Source organism: Somniosus microcephalus, chromosome 26 (assembly GCF_052327205.1).
Source record: "Somniosus microcephalus isolate GS21.2 chromosome 26, FLI_Smic_1.0, whole genome shotgun sequence".
Taxonomy (NCBI): Eukaryota; Metazoa; Chordata; class Chondrichthyes; order Squaliformes; family Somniosidae; genus Somniosus; species Somniosus microcephalus.
In genome coordinates this window covers 8,421,491-8,440,578 of record NC_141012.1, presented here as the reverse complement: position 1 = coordinate 8,440,578, position 19,088 = coordinate 8,421,491, and the positions used below count along the sequence as shown (strand labels likewise).

Below are 19,088 nucleotides of genomic sequence, written 5' to 3'. Positions count from 1 at the left end.
TAAAGCGCTTTGGGACGTCTTGAGGTCGTGAAAGGTGCTATATAAATGCAAGTTTATTTGCTCTTTCATTAATTGAATGGTGGAACAGGCTCAAGGGGCTGAATGGCCTACTGTTCCTATGGAAGGAAAACTGCCATCCTAACCTAGTCTGGCCCAACCACTAACCCCAACTCTAACCTCTAGTCCTAACCCTAAACTGAGCAATGTCAATAATCATTGAGACACCATCGATAGTGCAGGCTGGACATGTGTCAATAGTCACTCTGTTGGTGCAGGATGGCTGCAATGTCAATAGTTATTGTGACGCCATTGTTGATATAGGTCAATCACATTGTCCATCGTCACTCTGTATTACATAGAATATACAGCACAGAAACAGGCCATTCGGTCCAACCAGTCCATGCCGGCATTTATAGAAGTGTTGGTATGGTATACATAGAACCTGCATCACGCATTCAAGTATTGTGCAATGTTGTGATTGAATTTCTTTGCTTGTAGTTTATGGCATTGAGTTTGTTATTAAACATTTTCCATTGTTTTTCTCCCCTTCTCTCCTCAAGGTGTTAACTTATGCTGGGGAATGGTCCCACAGGTACCAGCAGAACACTGACACCTCACTAGAGTAACCATTCTTCATTGGTAAGCCTAGATCGCAAACTACTAGACCTTAGGAGACATCACAGCCAAGCTCAATCCTATATTCACCCAACCCCGACACACGTAAGAGTGGAATCTGAAATAGATATTTATTTTCACTAATCCAGGAACATTGAGGGCAATTGTAAATCTTGACTGACACCTGCTAACTCAGCACAGACTGAAGTCAGCAATGAGGAGGATAGTAACAGACTTCAGGAAGACATAGACTGGTAAAATGGGCAGACACATGGCAGATAAAATTTAAGAGAGATGTGTGAAGCGATACGTTTTGGTGAGAAGAATATGGAGAGCTAATATGTATTAAATGGTACAATTTTAAAGGTGGTGCTGGAAGAGAGAGACCCAGGGGTGTATGTACACAAGTCTTTGAAGATGACAGGACAAGTTGAGAATGCTGTTAAAAAAGCACACGGGATCCTTAGCTTTATTAATAGAGGAACAGAGTACAAAAGCAAGGAAGTTATGCTAAATCTTTATAAAACACAGGTTCGGCCCCAGCTGGAGTATTGTGTTCAATTCTGGGCACCACACTTTATGAAGGATGTCAAGGCTTTGGAGAGCATGCAGAAGAGATTTACTAGAATGGTACCAGGGATGAGGGACTTCAGTTATGTGGAGAAGCTGGGGTTGTTCTCCTTATAGCAGAGAAGGTTAAGCGGAGATTTGATAGAGGTGTTCAAAATTATGAATGATTTTGATAGAGTAAATAAGGAGAAACTGTTTCCAGTGGCAGAAGGGTCGGTAACTGGAGGACACAGATTTAAGGTAATTGGCAGAAGAACCAGAGGCGACATGAGGAAACTTTTTTTTACAGAAGTTGTTGTGATCTGGAACGCGCTGCCTGAAAGGGCGGAGGAAGCAGATTCAATAGTAATTTTCAAAAGAGAATTGGATAAATACTTGAAAGGAAAAAAATTGCAGGGATGGGGGGAAAGAGCAGGGGAGTGGGATTAGTTGGCTAGTTCTACCAAAGAGTCAGTGCAAGCATGATGAGCCGAATGGCCTCCTTGTGTGCTGTATCATTCTATAAACAGATTTCAGTAGGGAATTGGATAAGTACTTGAAGGAAAAAAAATTGCAGGGCTACGAGGAAAGGGCGAGGGAGTGGGATTAGCTGAAGTGCTCTTGCAAAGAGACGGCATGGGCGTGATGGGCCGAATGGCCTCCTTCTGTGCTGTAATCGTTCTATGATTCTATTCATTCTATGAAGCTGGAACCTACCCAGGTGTATATTTCAATACCTGCCTAGGCAGTGCATTGGGGAAAGGAAGCTCAAACATTTACTTTATTTTACATATCTTCCATTTGCTATGGGCTATAAAAAACAAACAAATTTCACACATGTATTCAGTACACACAATGATTCAGCATGCAATAGCCATAAATTTGTGTATCATAATTGAGGTGTACAATTAAATTCTGATATTTCAAGTTTCAAATAAAAGACAAGGCAGCTTTTTGACAGACTATGTAAAAAATTTCAGATAGTTATATATTTTTTTCTCATGTAATTAAAAAATACAGTTAAATCCATCATAGAAAAACAAATTAATCAATCAGCACCTCAACATAATTGTACCAGATATAGTGATGCAAAAGAGAGCAAGTACCATGAAGATATGCAACTCTCTCTAGCTTACATTATTAAGATCATATATGAGAGCAATCCGCACATAATATCACAGTATTGTCAATGCATTACAGGAACTCTTTTATAAATGTGAAAACCCAGAACTCAGTGGGGTAGATTTGATGTTTGGGCGATCGACTGGCGGAGTGTGCTGGTCAACCACCCAATCCCGTGGCGAAGAAACCAACATGATTTTGGCATTTAAATTTGGCAGGCGAGCTGCCAGTCACCAAACAGGCATCCCAATGCAGCTCGCCGCATTGAAGACTGAAAATCAGGCCAGAGCTGCCATCAGCTCGGTAAGTTGCTTGGGGGGGCTGTGGGGGAAATCGCAATCACGGAGGGTGCGGGACCCGGGACAGCAACGGCACCGGATTATTTTTGAGCCCCTGTAGCAGCACAACCTCTGCACTGTACTATAAAATTTTGTTTGCCACACACATGAAGAAAACAGTAGTGGAAACTTTAGAAAAGCTTGATGCTCCATCACACTCTGCTAGATAACACATCTGGGCCCAGAAATTCGTCTCGGGCGATATCGGATTGGATCGGCTGCCCGTTATACGCAGCGCCTGATAATTCAGTTCCACCAACTGCAATAGAACTGAATATGCCTTCAATGGCCGGCTGATCCGATACCGCCCGGTTTGCGCCACTGCCTGTGATGAATTTCTAGCCCCCAAAGTCCTGACTGGAACCCGAGTTTAAAACCCAGACTGGATTGATTGACACTCTCGAATTAATTTTGATAGTCTTGGTCTGTTCTATAGGAGGCATGTTCCTTTATACACATGGACGGTTCCAATGTACCAGCAGTAGAAGTCACAGGTAAATCAATGGCAAATACTTTCTTGACAAATTTAAAGTGCTGCTGCAGTTATTAGTCTCAAAGGATGAATGGAAGCACCCCGTAAAATTTACATACTGTATTAACAAAACAGAGGCCTTGAAGGGATTTCTAATCTTTGTCATCTGATGGCTGCCATCTGAACCCCATTGGTGTGAGTTTTGCGTTAATAATGATGAGGCTGTCAGCGCTCAGTGTTATGGAGTAAATCGGGCAGCAACTTCCGGAGTACACACATGTGTGGTTAAACGCGGAAAACCGGAAGTTGCTGTCGGAGATACTCTGCTCCTCCACAGGTTGCGCTATAACCGTCCTCACCGATAGACTCGGCGCTGAAATCAATGTAATGGCGTGAAGTTGGTGTACTTACCCGCTAGTTCCCCACTAAAGACGCCAGACAAAGTTAGGGCTGGTACATTCAGGAGTATCTTGTATTTGTCATCTGGGAATACCAAACACTAATACTCACCAGTGTTATTATTAGCAACAGAACAAGTGGGCGATAGCGCTATAAATCATTCATGCCTGTTATGTTCAGGGTGAATGGAGTGTCGGCCCTTGTGAAGGAACTCCAGTAAGTTTGATGGTGCGCTAGCACATACATAGTGTATACTGAAGACAGTAAGTAGCAGCAGCCAACTTCACAGTCATTTTAAAAAGGTAACTTTACAGTGGTGATATCACAAGGACATTAATGCCTTTGCTGATCACAATCAGCATTGAGGATGCTGTGTGTTAAGAAGTTGTCACTAACATAAATACTGCTTTAAAAAAAATTGCATTCAAGGCTGCCATCTAATCTGCGGGTTCAAATGATATTTCTCAACCACTTTTATAATGTCATCTAAAGCTTTGTAACTTGCTTTTATGTATCCATTATTGTCTGTATGCTCTAGTACAGCGTAGTGTATTTAAAATTTGAGGCAGTACCAATATAATATACATGCTAAAATTTATCAGTCTGGTGAATTGTTACAAGCCTTTATGAAATTGGGAATTTGTATACTGGTTACAGTCTGGGCTCCAATGTCTTATCATGGTGTATGTCTGTGGCATCACTCGTTGTCTGACCATTACTCCACATCAGGCAACTATGACTACTAATTCATTGCAAGATACAATATTTTCTAGAACACTGAACTAATAACATTTAAATGAATTGTACCGATTATAGTAGTTTTCTAATTCAAGCCTAAGGGAATCATTTTATTATTGAATTTGTTCATTTAAACCTAATTTCCTACTAACATTGCTATTTACAATTAATACTGTCATTATCAAAAAGTAGAAATTTTCATCTGTCATTTCTTGAATAAAACTCAAGGATCATACGGAACAACATTGCAGATAACAAATCCAGCTTCCTGGAAAGCCTTCTTTAACTCGACCTAGAAAGAATATGGAAACCCACGTCAGTAATAAATCAAACCCAATTTAAGGAGACCGTCAGTAAAATAAGATAATAATGAACAGAGAACAATAACTGGCTAGGAGTTTGTTGCAAAACTAGTGTAGTCAGGGGATTATGCCGATACAATCCATTGAACGCCTACTCATCCCATTGGCGTTTAACTGTTGCCTTAAACTGGTGATGCATGCTTGCTTCTGAATGCTCCTCAAAACACAAATGAGTTCAGTTCATTTCTTCTTTAACTCATAACCCCAGCAACTGATCCAGCTCAATACACAGAGGCCTAGAAATTCATTAAGGCGCTGCCAGCTTTGCGCCCAGTTAACGCCTAAAGGGTGATTTTGCGCCAAAAATGAGTTTGCGCAGATATTCAGCGCAGCGGTATTGGCGGCGGTAGCCGTTAGCGCTGCGCCGGCACCGATGACGTCATCGGTGTGCGCAGTGCCCCGGTTCCGCCCCGAAACCGCGCCGATCCCCATATTTAGTTGCGGCCGCCTCCTCTGAAGCGGCCGCAAACAGCGACCAGAAAACGGGGCCGTCCTGCTGCCTTAGTGGGGCGCTTTAAAGCGGAAGGTGCGGCCGGCCGCTTTTGCGGCGGCCGCCTGCCCGCACCTCCTTCCCCGGCCTCCTCCACCCCCCTCCCCCGCGGCATTGCCGGCTGCTTTCCGCGAGCCCGGCACTTCTCCGTGGTGCCGGGCTCATTTGCCGGCACTATCCAGCGGCGATCTCCCCGTTGCAGGCAGCTCCCCCTTAAGAGGAGGAGGCCTGCAGTACCGCAGCCTGCCGCTGCGCAGCGGCGCCAAGAGCGCTGATAATCAGTGTCAGCGCACCAAGCGGAGGCGGGCACACCCTGGTATAGCGCCCGCTTCCGAATTGGGGCGCTAACAATGAATATCTGACGATCGCTATAGGCTTCCCGCCCAGCGCTAACTTTTGGGCGCTAGGCAGCTGGCGGGGCCATAGTGAATCTCTAGGCCAGAGAATTCTTTCAACATACCAGGTTGTCAGGATCTAGACAGAGACCAATCACTGCTCCTCCACTGCCAGGAAGCTTTACTACGGAGCCAAACTGCAGAAAGTAACAGATACACACGTGACAAGAGAGGGTTTTTTTCCAGAAATTACTAGGCTATGCATCAAGCTTTAGCAGAATCACATTCAAAATGAAACGGTCAACTTGACAGAACGTTAATCCTGACTATTAATGAAATTGAAGGTAAGTTTGGCATCTTAAAATTTTAATCAGGGATTCATTAGTTCTTAAAATTTTGATCAGCACTATTTAATCTTGGAATTGATTTTTAAAGGGATGATTTTTATTTAATTTGTTTTTAAACATCCTGAAACAATAGTTTTTATTGTGCAGTAAGTCACCAGAAAGCAGACTGTAAGTGAAGCTACAGTATTTATGATATATAGATCTTCCATCTTTAATTATTCAGTCACATTTTATAATCTACCTGTTTCAGTTTTCTTTATACCGATGTTTTTGAAATTTTAAAGTATAGTTAGCCAAAAAGAAAAGTCATTGAGTCCCAATGTGACAACAGTTAGTGAAGTCTTGGACTCCAACTGGACATAATACAGTTGTGACTTTGGGCTGAATTTTAATAGGGAAGGCGGGTTGGGGGCGGGGGGGCTCAGAGGCGGTCAGGAAACCCGGGAGAACAGGTCTTCCACAGGCCCTGCCGAATTTAACGGTGGGGCATGATTTGAATGGGAAGCCTCTGTTTCCCACCCACAGCCAGTCATGTGGAGAGGCCGGCTGGCTCCAAGCAGGTAGGCATGTGGCACAAGGCTGCAGAGAGGAGGGAGCGAGGGATCGTGTGGAGGCAAGCGGGCGGGGGGGGGGGGGGGGGTCTGAATAGATCGAGGGCAGCCGAAGGAGCAGGTGTGCAGGGGGGGGGGGGGGGGTGTATTAGCAATCACAGGCTGGCCGGAGGAGCGGGGTTGAGTGAGGTGGGGGGGGGGGGGGGGGGGGAGAAAAGAGGTCTCCAGAACATCGTGATTGCTGGTGGGGACCAGCATTGGGGAAGGGGGGTGGGTGGGTGTGGGGGGTAGATGGTCCAGAACACCACGATCGCAGGCCGGCCGGAGGAGCAGGGTTGAGTGAGGTTGGCGGAGAGGGGGGAAGAGAGGTCTCCAGAACACCGCGATCGCGGGCCGGCCGGAGGAGCAGCATGGGGCAGGGGAGTCGGGTGGGGAATCGGGGCCAGGAACAGTACGGGGAGGGCCGGAGGAGCAGGTGTGGGATGCCTCGTTGTGCGGGGGGTGGATGGGCAGGGGAGAGGACTGGGCGGGGGGGGGGGGGGGGGGGGGGAATTGGAGGCCTTAGGAGGGAGGGGGGTCTCCAATCACAATTCACAATTCACAATTCAAATCGCTTTATTGGCATGATAAGTTACATCTTATGTTGCCAAAGCATCAAAATACATTTATGGTTTAGCACATAAACGCAGTTCTATTCATACAGTGTATAAACAGGTATATCCCTGAGTGTATAAATATACATTCGCATTGTTTATATATATTCTTTTCTTAGTTTACTGGTTGTCCCTCTGTTCATGGCAAGCTGTAACATAGTGTGCCGCCAGTGTTATACAGCTTCTCTCCTCTCCCAGTAGGAATGGGAGTTTTTGGTTGTCATTCAGATTTCTGAATTCAGGGCATATTTGTGAGAATTTTTGGTAGAAATTCTCCCTGATACCCTGATATTTTCCACAAGCTGTGAGGAAGTGCATCTCTGTCTCCACCACTCCGTGACTGCAGTGAGAGCATATCCTGTCCTCTCTTGGCAGCCTGGTCTGCCTGTGTCTGCCTTTTTCGATCGCTAGGCTATGTTCGCTAAGTCTGTACCTTGTCAAGGTTCTTCTCAGTTTGTTATCCTTTACCATGGTCAGGTAATCAGCTATGTTGTATTGTCTGTTTAGGGCCAAGTAGCAATTGAGTTTGCTTTGGGTTTTTGTTGTTTCTGCCCAATATGTCAGATATTTTTCCTTTTGCTTAGCGACGATTGTGTTGGGTCGAATTCTTTGTGTTACCCTGTCACTGTCCTGGGGCTGGTTATTGTTAGTATTGTTAGTAGTTACTTCACTGAGTCCCAGGACTAGTTGACTGAGGGTATTCTTCTTTATGGTCAGCTCTTGGCATTTCAGGGTGTCGTAGTGATAGCATTGGGGATTGCTCATTTGTAGGTGATTCCAAAATTTGGTGGCTCTTTTTTGGATAGTGATTATTAATGGATATTGGCCATTAATGGATATTGGCCTAGTTCCGCCCTGCATGCATTGTTTACTGTTTTCCTTTGAGTCCGGAGGATACTTTTACAGAATTCTGCATGTAGGATCTCAATTGGGTGTTTGTCCCATTTTGCAAATTCTTGTTGAGTTAGCGGTCCCCATACCTCACTGCCATAGAGTGCAATTGGTTCAATTACTGATTTGAAAATTTTGAGCCAAATGCTAATTGGGATTTCTATTTGGATTGATTTTTTTTTGATGGCATAGAAAGCCCTTCTTGCTTTCTCTTTCAGTTCATTCACAGCCAGTTTGAAGTTTCCCGTAGATAAGCCCAAGTATGTGTAGTTAGTGGTTTGTTCAATTTTGGTTGTTCCTACTGTGAAATTTATTTTGGGTCCCTGATGTTTGGATCTTTGCTGGAACACAAGGACTTTGGTTTTTTGGGGATTTATTGTCAGGGCCCAAGTCTGGCAGTACGACTCCAGCAGGTCCAGGTTTTGCTGTAGCCCCTCTTTAGTAGGTGACAGAGCTGGGTTAGGCAGGGACCCTGCATCCAGGAGGGAAGTATAAAGATACTTACCTCTTGATCCAGCAGTCCTCGCCGTGCTTTAGCTGGCGGGTTTCACAGGGTGTACAAAACCAAACCAGCTTAAGTTAAATACAAAATGGAGGTTAAAGAAGAGGCTTCCTGCCTCATTATAATATTTAAATAGACGACGCACCTCCTAGCAGCGGATTGGCTGCCTGCCCCCCCCCCCCATCGCGCCTCCGTTAAAACTGGAAGTGGGCGGGTTCAAGTCGGGATTCACATTTTTAACACTTTAACTACCCACTCGCCCCCAACCCACCCTTTTTAAAGTTAAAATTCCTTCCTTTGTCCCTTGTTACGCAGCTGATTCTGCACATTGTTTAAATGCTTTATTACACTTGGATTCATGTACTATTGTTATATACACAAAACACCCATTTAAAAAGCCATCAAATGAAACTATTTTAAAGAATACCTTTCTGCCAAGTTGCACCATCCTCAGATTTCCTTGGCCCAAACAAGCATCTGTGTAAATGGACCTTAAACAAGCACAAAGCATTCATACAGATACAGTACTTGGAAAATTAATGTCTCATTATTTAATCCTTTGAGGAATTATATTTCACACAATCAAAATTAACAATGGAACAGATATTCCCTTCCCAAAATATTTATTATTTTTATTAGTTTCTCTTCCCTTCGTCTCTGTATGCACGGAGCTAAGCAAGCTGCCTGATGGTTCCCGTCAGTGATAGTGAATAACTGGACACTAGGAGGTACATACGTGGGTGGTCTAGGAATGCCTCCAAATCTGTGGGCAAATCATCTGGTGTTCACTCTACAGCTGCCAAGAATGACAACGCAGATCAGAAACTTGTTCTGTGAGGATAACGTGAGCACATAATCATGTTCCACTATTCCATGGCACATTTTATAGGATTATCATCACATTGCACCATCTCTTCTGGACTGGTGTTACGATACTGCAAACTAAGAGATGTTCTTTGTGTGCGTTTATCGATTTGTACTATTTAATATGCCATATAATTCAGCATCAAACAGCAAAATAAAAATAATGTGCAATAGATAGCAGCAGCCATGTAATACAAAAGTATGATGTGGTTGACTCTTAACTGCTCTCTGAAATAACCTAGCAAGCCACTCGATCCGTTGCGACAAAGTCAGCACTGTGGGAGTACCTTCACCACAGGACTGCCGTGGTTGAAGGTGGCGGCGGCGGCGGCTCACCACCACCATCTCAAGGGCAATTGGGGATGGGCAATAAATGCCGGCCTTGCCAGTGACGCCCACGTCCTGTAAATGAATACATTTTTAAAAAGGATCTATTATTGAAATACAGGGGGTAATTATAACCTAAGTCGCCCCAGGATCAGGTGGAACGCCGATTTTACACCCCGTCCAATATTGCTCGCCACTGACTTAAATGGAGAGTAAAATCAGCTGTAAACCCAGAGTTGCACCCGATCCCGTTAGTTTACTGACTGATGGGTTATGTTAAAATTACCCCCCATAGACTTCAATATTTTCCATGTGGGGAGGGTTATCAGTTTAAATGTAAAACCAGAAACCTTCATTTCATGAGCAGGTGCTATGAATTCCTGCCCTTTAGAAAGTGAGTTGAGGCCAGCTAAAGAATATCTGTTTTAAATCGTATCTTTGAATGTCACTTTTAAACACATTGGCCCGTATTTTCCGATTGCAGGCCTCCCACAGGCGGAGGCCTGCGATCTGGAAAAATCTACGCCCTTACCCAAGGGCTCCCGGGACGCACGCGCTTCCGATCCTGGGCCTCTCCAAACTCCAAGTGCGCAGGGACCACGCATCCCAGAGGCGCAGGTAGTTCGCAGCGTCCCTGGGATCACGTGGGCCATGGGGAGCCAATCAAAGAAGGGAATCTTCCTTCATACACTTGACAGGAAGACCTGTCAAATATATGAATGGAGATCACCCCAAAAACATAGTAAAACTTAAAAAAAAACATTTTTATAATGACTTAAAATTACAATAAATTAAGTATTTTAAACAAAAATTTAATTTTTTGAAAAAAAATTAAAGTTTTTTAACAAGGCTAAAAATAAACGTACCTTTTTAAAAGTATTTTTAAATGATAAATCAGTGAAATTAAAATTTTTTTTTTTTTTTTTTTTACTTTTTTCAACTCTTATCCTGGTAAAAGCAGGCCTTACGCCTTACCAGGCGTAAGAATTGTAAGGGTTTTCTGCGGGCGGAGGGTCTCCAAAAAGTGGAACTATCCGCCCGCAGAGGCCCTTCTCCAGGGCAGCCGGAGGATCTGTCAAGACCATTCTTGACAGATCAGAAATGCCGGTTTTCAGCGCATGCCTGAAACCAGCATTTCCGATGTCCCTACGGGTGGGTGCATAGCGCGTACACACCTGTAGGGATCGGAATATCTGAGCCAAGATCTTACCTTCGTAGCTCAAAATTTCTGTTCATCAGCTCAGAAAGGTCATGCCAATTCCTGGACTCCATGGCTATCCTGCACAAAGGGGAAAAAGAATCCTTTTGACTGAGAGCTGTGTGACTTTTCTATAAACCTCATCAGTCAGAGCAGATACAGTCCTTGACAGTCATTAGACAATAGATCCTCTGGAGCTCTTGTTTTGAGCTCATTAATGGAAGCAACTATATTGAACCAAAGATCTTGCATCTTGTGTACAACATTTACATTTCCAAATTCCTAAGTGGGTAATATAGGTATAGCAATGTTTTTTTTTTTTTTAAATAAAGAGTTTGACTTATTTAACACCATGCAATATACTTATTGGGAATTTATCATGCATGAATTGTGGGCATAGAACCACATACCAAAGTACTATGTCAAAACAATGCAGCTCTTTGAAGGTGAAACTGAAGTGCCAAGTCATTTTCAAACTTCTTCAAATCAAATATATATTTGCTCTATTGGTAGTGGTTTGCACATATAGTGAGGCATAGTATCTGCAAAAAGTGTCTACTGAACAACATGGAAATGGGGTACATCCAACACCTTGCATTTATATGGCAGCTTTAATGTAGAAAGGGACTTTACAGAGGTGGGGGGGGAGAAAAAATAGGAATAGCTAGGGAATAAATATCTAGCCATGGAAGGAGAGAACATTTTTAACGGTGGAGACAGAAGAGAAAAGGTGAAAGGGTTTCGGGAGAGAGTTCCAGATAGTTCCCACCAAGGGGAGATGCACAAAAGGCCAGAACTGAAGAACAGAAGGTACAGGATGGGATACAAGGCTGGAGAAGGTTGCAGAGATAAGATGGGGGAAAGTCAGTGGAGAGCTTTGAAGACGTTTTATCTACATTAAAGGTGCTATATTAATGCAAATTGTGGTTATTGTAATATCTTGGGGAAATGTCTGTAGATTTCGGTAGTAATCTAGGCTGTAGCTCCTAGTACCTTGTTCAGGTATTAGACAAAGTGAAAGTAGGACTGGCCAACCCCACTGTTGATGGTTTCTCCATCTCTCTCTCTCTGCTGCTCCAGACTATTTAATTATATGGGAAACTGGTCCAGGAAGCCATATGGCCCTTCAAGGCTGCTCCGCCATTCAGCAAGATCATGGCTGATCTTCGACCTCAACTCCACTTTCCCACCCAATCCCCATATCCCTTGATTCCCTTAGAGTCCAAAAATCTATCGATCTCAGTCTTGAATATACTCAATGACTGAGCATCCACAGCCCTTTGGGGTAGAGAATTCCAAAGATTCACCACCCTCTGTGTGAAGAAATTTCTCCTCATCTCAGTCTTAAATGGCCGACCCCTTATCCTGAGACTGTGACCCCTGGTTCTAGACTCTCCAGCCAGGGGAAACAACCTCTCAGCATCTACCCTGTCAAGCCCTCTTAGACATCTTGTACTACCAGATCTTTTTATACAAACAGAAGAGATGCATATCCTTTGGCATCACCTGTTGAGGTCAGCATGCTACTTTCCGATCCTGGATCGAAAACAGCACCATACTTACTGTCAACCCTATAGAAGGTGAATTGTCCTCTCATCACTCTGCTGCTGACCAGCTAGCCTTTCCTTTAGTCTTATGGCAATTGTACCTTGTGTGACGCATATTTTTTGGATAGGTTCCTATTTGAGTAGAATGACCCATCTTGTGTTTTTCCCTCCAAACTAATAGGTAGTAAAGTATTGCAAAAACTGCACAAGTTTTGAAGTGTCATTGCAGTGCTGAAATTACTGAATGCACCAGCTTTGCAGTACCTGTCTCAAAATTTAAGAGAGGTAGTACTATCAATCGAAGATACTTCCTCTCTAAATCTCAAGCACACTACAAAAGCACAGCATGGCATTGATCTTACCAATATTAGTGTTGAAAAGTTTCACTGGAAATTTCTTATTACCTCCCCTCTACCCATTTTAATATTTTTTTTATTCGTTCATCGGATGTGGGCTTCGATGGCAAGGCTGGCATTTATTGCCCATCTCTTGTTGCCCTCGAGAAGGTGGTGGTGACACACCCTCTTGAACCGCTGCAATCCGTGTGGTGAAGGTACTCCCACAGTGCTGTTAGGGAGGGAGTTCCAGGATTTTGACCCAGTGACGATGAAGGAACGGCCGATATATTTCCAAGTCAGGATGGTGTGTGACTTGGAGGGGAACTTGGAGGTGGTGCTGTTCCCATGCGTCTGCTGCCCTTGTCCTTCTAGGTGGTAGAGGTCACGGGTTTGGGAGGTGCTGCCGAAGAAGCCTTGGCGAGTTGCTGCAGTGCATCTTGTAGATGGTGCACACTGCAGCCACAGTACGCCGGTGGTGGAGGGAGTGAATATTTAAGGTGGTGGATGGGGTGCCAATCAAGTGGGCTGCTTTGTCCTGGATGGTGTCGAGCTTCTTGAGTGTTGTTGGAGCTGCACTCATCTAGGCAAGTGGAGAGTATTCCATCACACTCCTTACTTGTGCCTTGTAGGAGGTGAGACACTCGCCGCAGAATACCTAGCCTCTGACCTGCTCTTGTTGCCACAGTATTTATGTGGCTGGTCCAGTTAAGTTTCTGGTCAATGGTGACCCCCAACCACCACAACCATCTTCGTTTCTGCTAGGTATGACTCCAGCCAATGGAGAGTTTTCCCCGATTCCCATTGACTTCAGTTTTACTAGTTAATGGAGGAAAATTCTAACCAATGGGCTTTAAGTTAACCACATGAAATTACTATGTGTAGAATTTCCATACTTAATTACTAAATTTATCTTCTCAAAGGTCACTTACTTAGCCAGATCAGTGAGTTCTGCAAAGGTTTTCATTGCTGCCACAACATCAGAATCACCTTAAAATTAAAAAGACTTACTGTATATTATAATTCATTTAAAAAATGAAGTATAATGTATTAAACACATAATAGCATCAATAGTGAAATTGATCTAAACTGCCCATCATCACTTAGCTAGTAAGAACTAAACTGAAAGAGGTGGAATTAATCTTACTTGTGAACAAATTGGTCCAATGATGCTCTACAGAGTGGCTGTAAAGTGCTTTGTGACATCCTGAGGTCGTGAAAGAAGTTATATAAATGTATGTCTTTCTTTGTCAGGGGATTGTATGGGGGTGAGAGGTCGAGGTGACAGTTTATGGAAGTTATGTCATGCCAGGACAGGACAGGCTCGATGGACCAGCTTGTCTTTCCCTGTCCTTTCTCATATGTTCATATGCAAGGGCACCCGAATCGTGCCTGGCACTTCACAATGAGCCCTGTACTGGTATTGTCCAATACTTACCTATGGAACTGTTGAGATACCGCGGCAAACGTGGGAGTCGAGACCAGAGCTATTGAAAACACAACTGCTTTATTCCAACCACATGACAAACAGGAACTAGAAAAGCCCGCGCATCCACTTAAATACTTCCCAGACAGGAAGTGCTCCCGGCAGCCTGTCCCTGCGGGAAACAAGTTGCTGGAGGAAAGGGCCCCCGGCTGGGGGCTTCTGCTTAGACTGTCTGTGCCGCCGTGAGCGGATTATGTCCAGTGGTGGCGTGTCGCCACAGAACAATATTTACCTTTTCTGGGATACCCTTTCACATAAATGAAATTACTGCAGGCATTTCTCCCCGCATACAATTTGTGATGGGAGCAAATGGTTAACATCTGAAATGCAGCATTAGCACCTGCACACCATAACATTGCTGTTTTCCACAAGTAAAGAAAGAGTTGCATTTATATAGCACCTTTCACGATCACCGGACATCGTAAAGCGCTTTACAGTCAATGAAGTACTTTAGAAGTGGAGTCACTGTTGTAATGTGGGAAACACGGCAGCCAATCTGCGCACAGCAAGCTCCCTCAAACAGCAATGTGATAATGACCAGATAATCTGTTTTTGTTATGTTGGTTGAGGGATAAATGTTGGCCCCAGGACACCGGGACTAACTCCCCTAGTAAACATAAACTGGAATTATGCACCCACCCTGATATCATATTCTCCTGTGTATTTTCTGCTGGAATTGTCAATGCTTTATTCTATGGTGTTTGTGTCTAATAAAGCTAATAAAAACACTTCAGTCTTCTGTGAGTACTGGTCTCTACTAACCATTGAGCCATCTCTGTCGCACGTTACTATGAATCTTTCCAGAATCACTTGGGTCTCCCATATAAGCAAGCCAGAAGTGTGGTAAACAGCTTACATCCATGTTAACATAGCTTCCTACAAGTAGAGAAAAGAAAAGAAAATATATTAAGCACTGCTACAGGTACAGAACCTAACCAAACCCATGATCTCCACCACCTGGAAGGACAAGGGCAGCAGGTGCATGGGAGCAGCATCACCTCCAAGGTCCCCTCCATCACACACCATCCTGACCTGGACTTGTATCATCATGCCTTCATCATCACTGAGCCAAAACCCAGCATTGTGGGAGCACCTTCGCCACACGGACTTCAGCGGTTCAACACAAAAGCCCACCACCACAAACATCTCAAGGGCAACTAGGGATGGGCAATAAATGTTGGTCTTGCCAGCAATGCCCATGTCCCAAGAATAAATAAAAATAAATATGAATAGCATGCTTGATTTCTGGAGACGTTAAAGAAGAATGTGATCCCTTTTACTGTAACTGGACTGTTCTACTATTCATAGAATCATAAAAATTTACAGCACAGAAGGAGGCCATTTCAGCCCATCGTGTCCGTGCCGGCCGGCAAAGAGCTATCCAGCCTAATCCCACTTTCCAGCTCTTGGTCCGTAGTCCTGTAGGTTACGGCACTTCAAGTGTACATCCAAGCACTTTTTAAATGTGGTTAGGGTTTCTACCTCTACCACCCTTTCAGGCAGTGAGTTCCAGACCCCCACCACCCTCTGGGTGAAGAAATTTCCCCTCAAATCTCCTCTAAACCTCCGACCAATTACTTTAAATCTATGGCCCCTGGTTGTTGACCCCTCTGCAAATTGAAATAGGTCCTTCCTATCCTCTCTATCTAGGCCCCTCATAATTTTATACACCTCAATAAGGTCTCCCCTCAGCCTCCTCTGTTCCAAAGAAAACAAACCCAGCCTAACCAATCTTTCCTCATAGCTAAAATTTTCCAGTCCAGGCAACATCCTCATAAATCTCCTCTGTAAACTCTCTAGTGCAATCACATCTTTCCTGTAATGTGGTGACCAGAACTGCAAGCAGTACTCTAGTTGTGGCTTAACTAGTGTTTGATACAGTTTAAGCATAACCTCCCTGCTCTTGTATTCTATGGCTCGGCTAATAAAGGCAAGTATTCCGTATGCTTTCTTTACCACCTTATCTACCTGGCCTGCTACCTTCAGGGATCTGTGGACATGCACTCCAAGGTCCCTTTGTTCCTCTACACGTCTCAGTGTCCTACCATTTAATGTGTATTCCCTTTCCTTGTTAGCCCTCTCCAAATGCATTACTTCACACTTCTCTGGATTGAATTCAATTTGTCTATTGCTGCTAGATATAAGGAATGGTGGGACTTTAGGAAAAGGTCATTCTATGTGGTGCTGCTCTGTGATGGGAGTTGTGTTGTGACAATGGGGTTTTATGCTTCAGTGACAGGGTCCCAAATAAGCTTGCTTTGCAGGTTCTCTTGCTGCTGTTGCTTGTGCACCTGTTGCATCCTCTTTATGGGCCTGATCTTCCACCTCAAGCCTGTCAGCCTCTGGCTCTCCCTCGTCCTCTAGGAATATTAACTGTTGGCCGTTCTGGAGAGCAAAACTGTTTAGTGCACAAGTAATTATAATTCATGAGACAGTGCTAGGAGGATACGGTGTCCTTTCAGCACACCTGTAACTTGATCGAATTCCATTTTTGAGACGTGAATCATTATAATGCTCCTCTGCGACAGTGGTAGTCATGAACCATGGGAGGAGCGGATATACTTTGTCTCCAAAGAGCCATCCTGACAGTTGCCCATGGCTTGAAAAAGATGCCAGACTGCTGCAGGATAAAATCATCATGGCAGCTCCCAGCATACTTCCCATTCACATGCAGCAATAGTTGCTTGTAATTGCACAGTAACTATGTCCAGAGTGAGAGTTCCTTTCTGTTAATATAACGTTAAGGGTTTATAAACAGGGTGTGTATAGCTTAGGGGTGATTTGATCGAGGATTATAAAATAATGAAGGAGCTAGATTGTGCTCATATGAGCCAATTATTTCAACTGAATAGGTTTGGGAGGACCCGGGGTCTGGCTTACAAGTTATGTAAGGGCAGAACTATGTTGGATGGTTCTTAATTCCCAGAGAATAGTGGACCTGTCTGCTGGCTCGTGGGGTTAACGCTAATTTGCTGAATTCCCTCAAGCGAAAGCTGGACTGTTTTGGATGGGGCAGAGATCATCTTGTACAAAGCACTGCTGGCTAAACTCTCACAAAGCAAAACAAAACACAGGGGTGTGGCCAGAGATTCAAACCAGAAGAACAACCAGGCAGCCAAATTTACAATTAGCCATCTGCAGTCAGACCCACACACAACCCTCTACAGTCAGACCCACACACAACCCTCTATAGTCAGACCCACACACAACCCTCTACAGTCAGACCCACACACAACCCTCTATAGTCAGACCCACACACAACCCTCTATAGTCAGACCCACACACAACCCTCACTAACATTCTGTGTACAAATCAAGGTAATCAGCACATGTGTAAATAATGGATGGAGTGAGAACTTGTACTTGTGCAGCTAATGGATAAAAACAGAAAATGCTGGAAATGTGCTGCAGTGTAGTTCATTGGTGGTGAAGCGTGTTGGGACATCCATTGTGCATTGTGAAAGTCACTACAGTATATAATTACATACCAGGGCTATGAGGAAAGCACAGGGGAATGGGACTAATTGGAGAGCCCTTTCAAAGAGCCGGCACAGGCATGGTGGGCCGAATGGCCTCCTTCTATGCTGTATGATTCTAACAGGTAGGTATCCTGTAATGTATTGCTTAAAGGGATCCGAGAGGAATTTTCCAGATTTATTTTCCCATTCATTGGCCTGGATTTTTATTAGTTTTTTGGGGGCCTCTCCCAGGAGATTACATGAGTCCGGGTGGGGTGGGGAGTGTATGTATGGTGATGCAAAAAGGCATTACAACTATATGGGACAGGCTGGATGGATCAGTAGGTCTTTTCCTGTCCGTAATTTTCGTATGTTCCTGAGCACAGTTGATTTGCCAAAAGAATTCTGGGAAATCCTGCAACTTTATAGACATTTATAGTTATTGCATGATTTGTCTGACTGGGACCACTGTCCAACCTGATCAACTAGCAAACGGGACATCAGTGACTTCCTGATGCAAGTAGGCACAGCAAATTAACTTAGGTGGCAGAAGTCTCTAGTGATTCCCAAGAATGAGTCTGTCACAAAAACACTAAGAGTTGTGACCTTCTCCACAACTGTGACCGTGGCCCTTGCTCTTGTGCTGGTCTGTTGTTCCAGCTCTAGCGATCAGTACATGTCCTCCAGAACTTCTGGGCTGCCTCAGAAACTGAGATTGAAGTCACCAACCTTTTGTGCAGCCCAACTCCTGGTTTAAGAATGACATGAGTATTCAGAGAATCACTCACAGCGGAGATAAATCTAAAGAGTAAGATTAGAAACTGCCAGACGTTGAGACGTTTAAAAAATATATAAAGCTCCTTCACACAAGTGGAACACACTCACACTCCCAGACGTAATGCTTTATCAATGGTAAGTCAAGAATGACTAGCCTAAAAGCATGATTTTACAGATTCTGTGATGACACATAGACAAACTATTCATTTTCAAATGGCTCCCTTACCATAACCCTGTTTCTCCATGAGTTCCTTGCTGAAATCCATGTAAACAAGCCCTTCGTAAACCTAAATTAAGAGAAAAAGTTTCATTTTGGGGCCAATTTGGCCGAGACATTTTAAGAAATACACTCAACCTAACCCAATGTACATTGTATCGGTGTTACTCACTGACACTATAACAAACAGAAATGTCTCAAAGTGCTTCAACGTACAAAAGATTACTTTGAACTGCGGTGACTGTTGTTATCAAACGTGCCAACCACTTTGCACACAGCAAGATCCCACAAACAGCAAAAAGATAAATGTCCAATTAACCTGTTTTTGGTGGTGTTGGTTGAGGTAAGGATGTCGGCCAGGACACTGGAAGAACTCCCTGTACTTTCAATAGTGCTATTGCATCTTTTATATGCCTCTGAGCCAGAACAGGCGGGCCTGGTCTCGATTTAACATCTCATCTAAGGATCACTGAAAAGACAGCACTCTCTCAGTACCACACTTGAGTCCCAGCCTAG

At 44.0% G+C, this 19,088-nt stretch overlaps 1 protein-coding gene across 8 annotated transcripts in view; it reads right to left on the bottom strand.

Annotated features, from left to right (window-relative positions):
• Window positions 1–1,052: 1,052 nt before the first annotated feature.
• gkup (glucuronokinase with putative uridyl pyrophosphorylase) overlaps window positions 1,053–19,088 on the bottom strand; it is a 68,647-nt gene continuing 50,611 nt past the window's right edge. For 2 of the 8 annotated variants that reach the window (XM_085967775.1, XM_085967778.1), the window contains 7 exons: window positions 18,582–18,642; window positions 14,884–14,997; window positions 13,568–13,625; window positions 10,766–10,834; window positions 8,792–8,855; window positions 5,546–5,617; window positions 1,053–4,525 (listed from right to left, as the gene is read on the bottom strand). In XM_085967775.1, the coding sequence (XP_085823901.1) occupies window positions 4,457–4,525; window positions 5,546–5,617; window positions 8,792–8,855; window positions 10,766–10,834; window positions 13,568–13,625; window positions 14,884–14,997; window positions 18,582–18,642 (507 nt within the window). In that variant the 3' untranslated portion in view covers window positions 1,053–4,456. The other 6 variants (XM_085967777.1, XM_085967776.1, XM_085967779.1 and 3 more) reach the window with 6 other exon arrangements.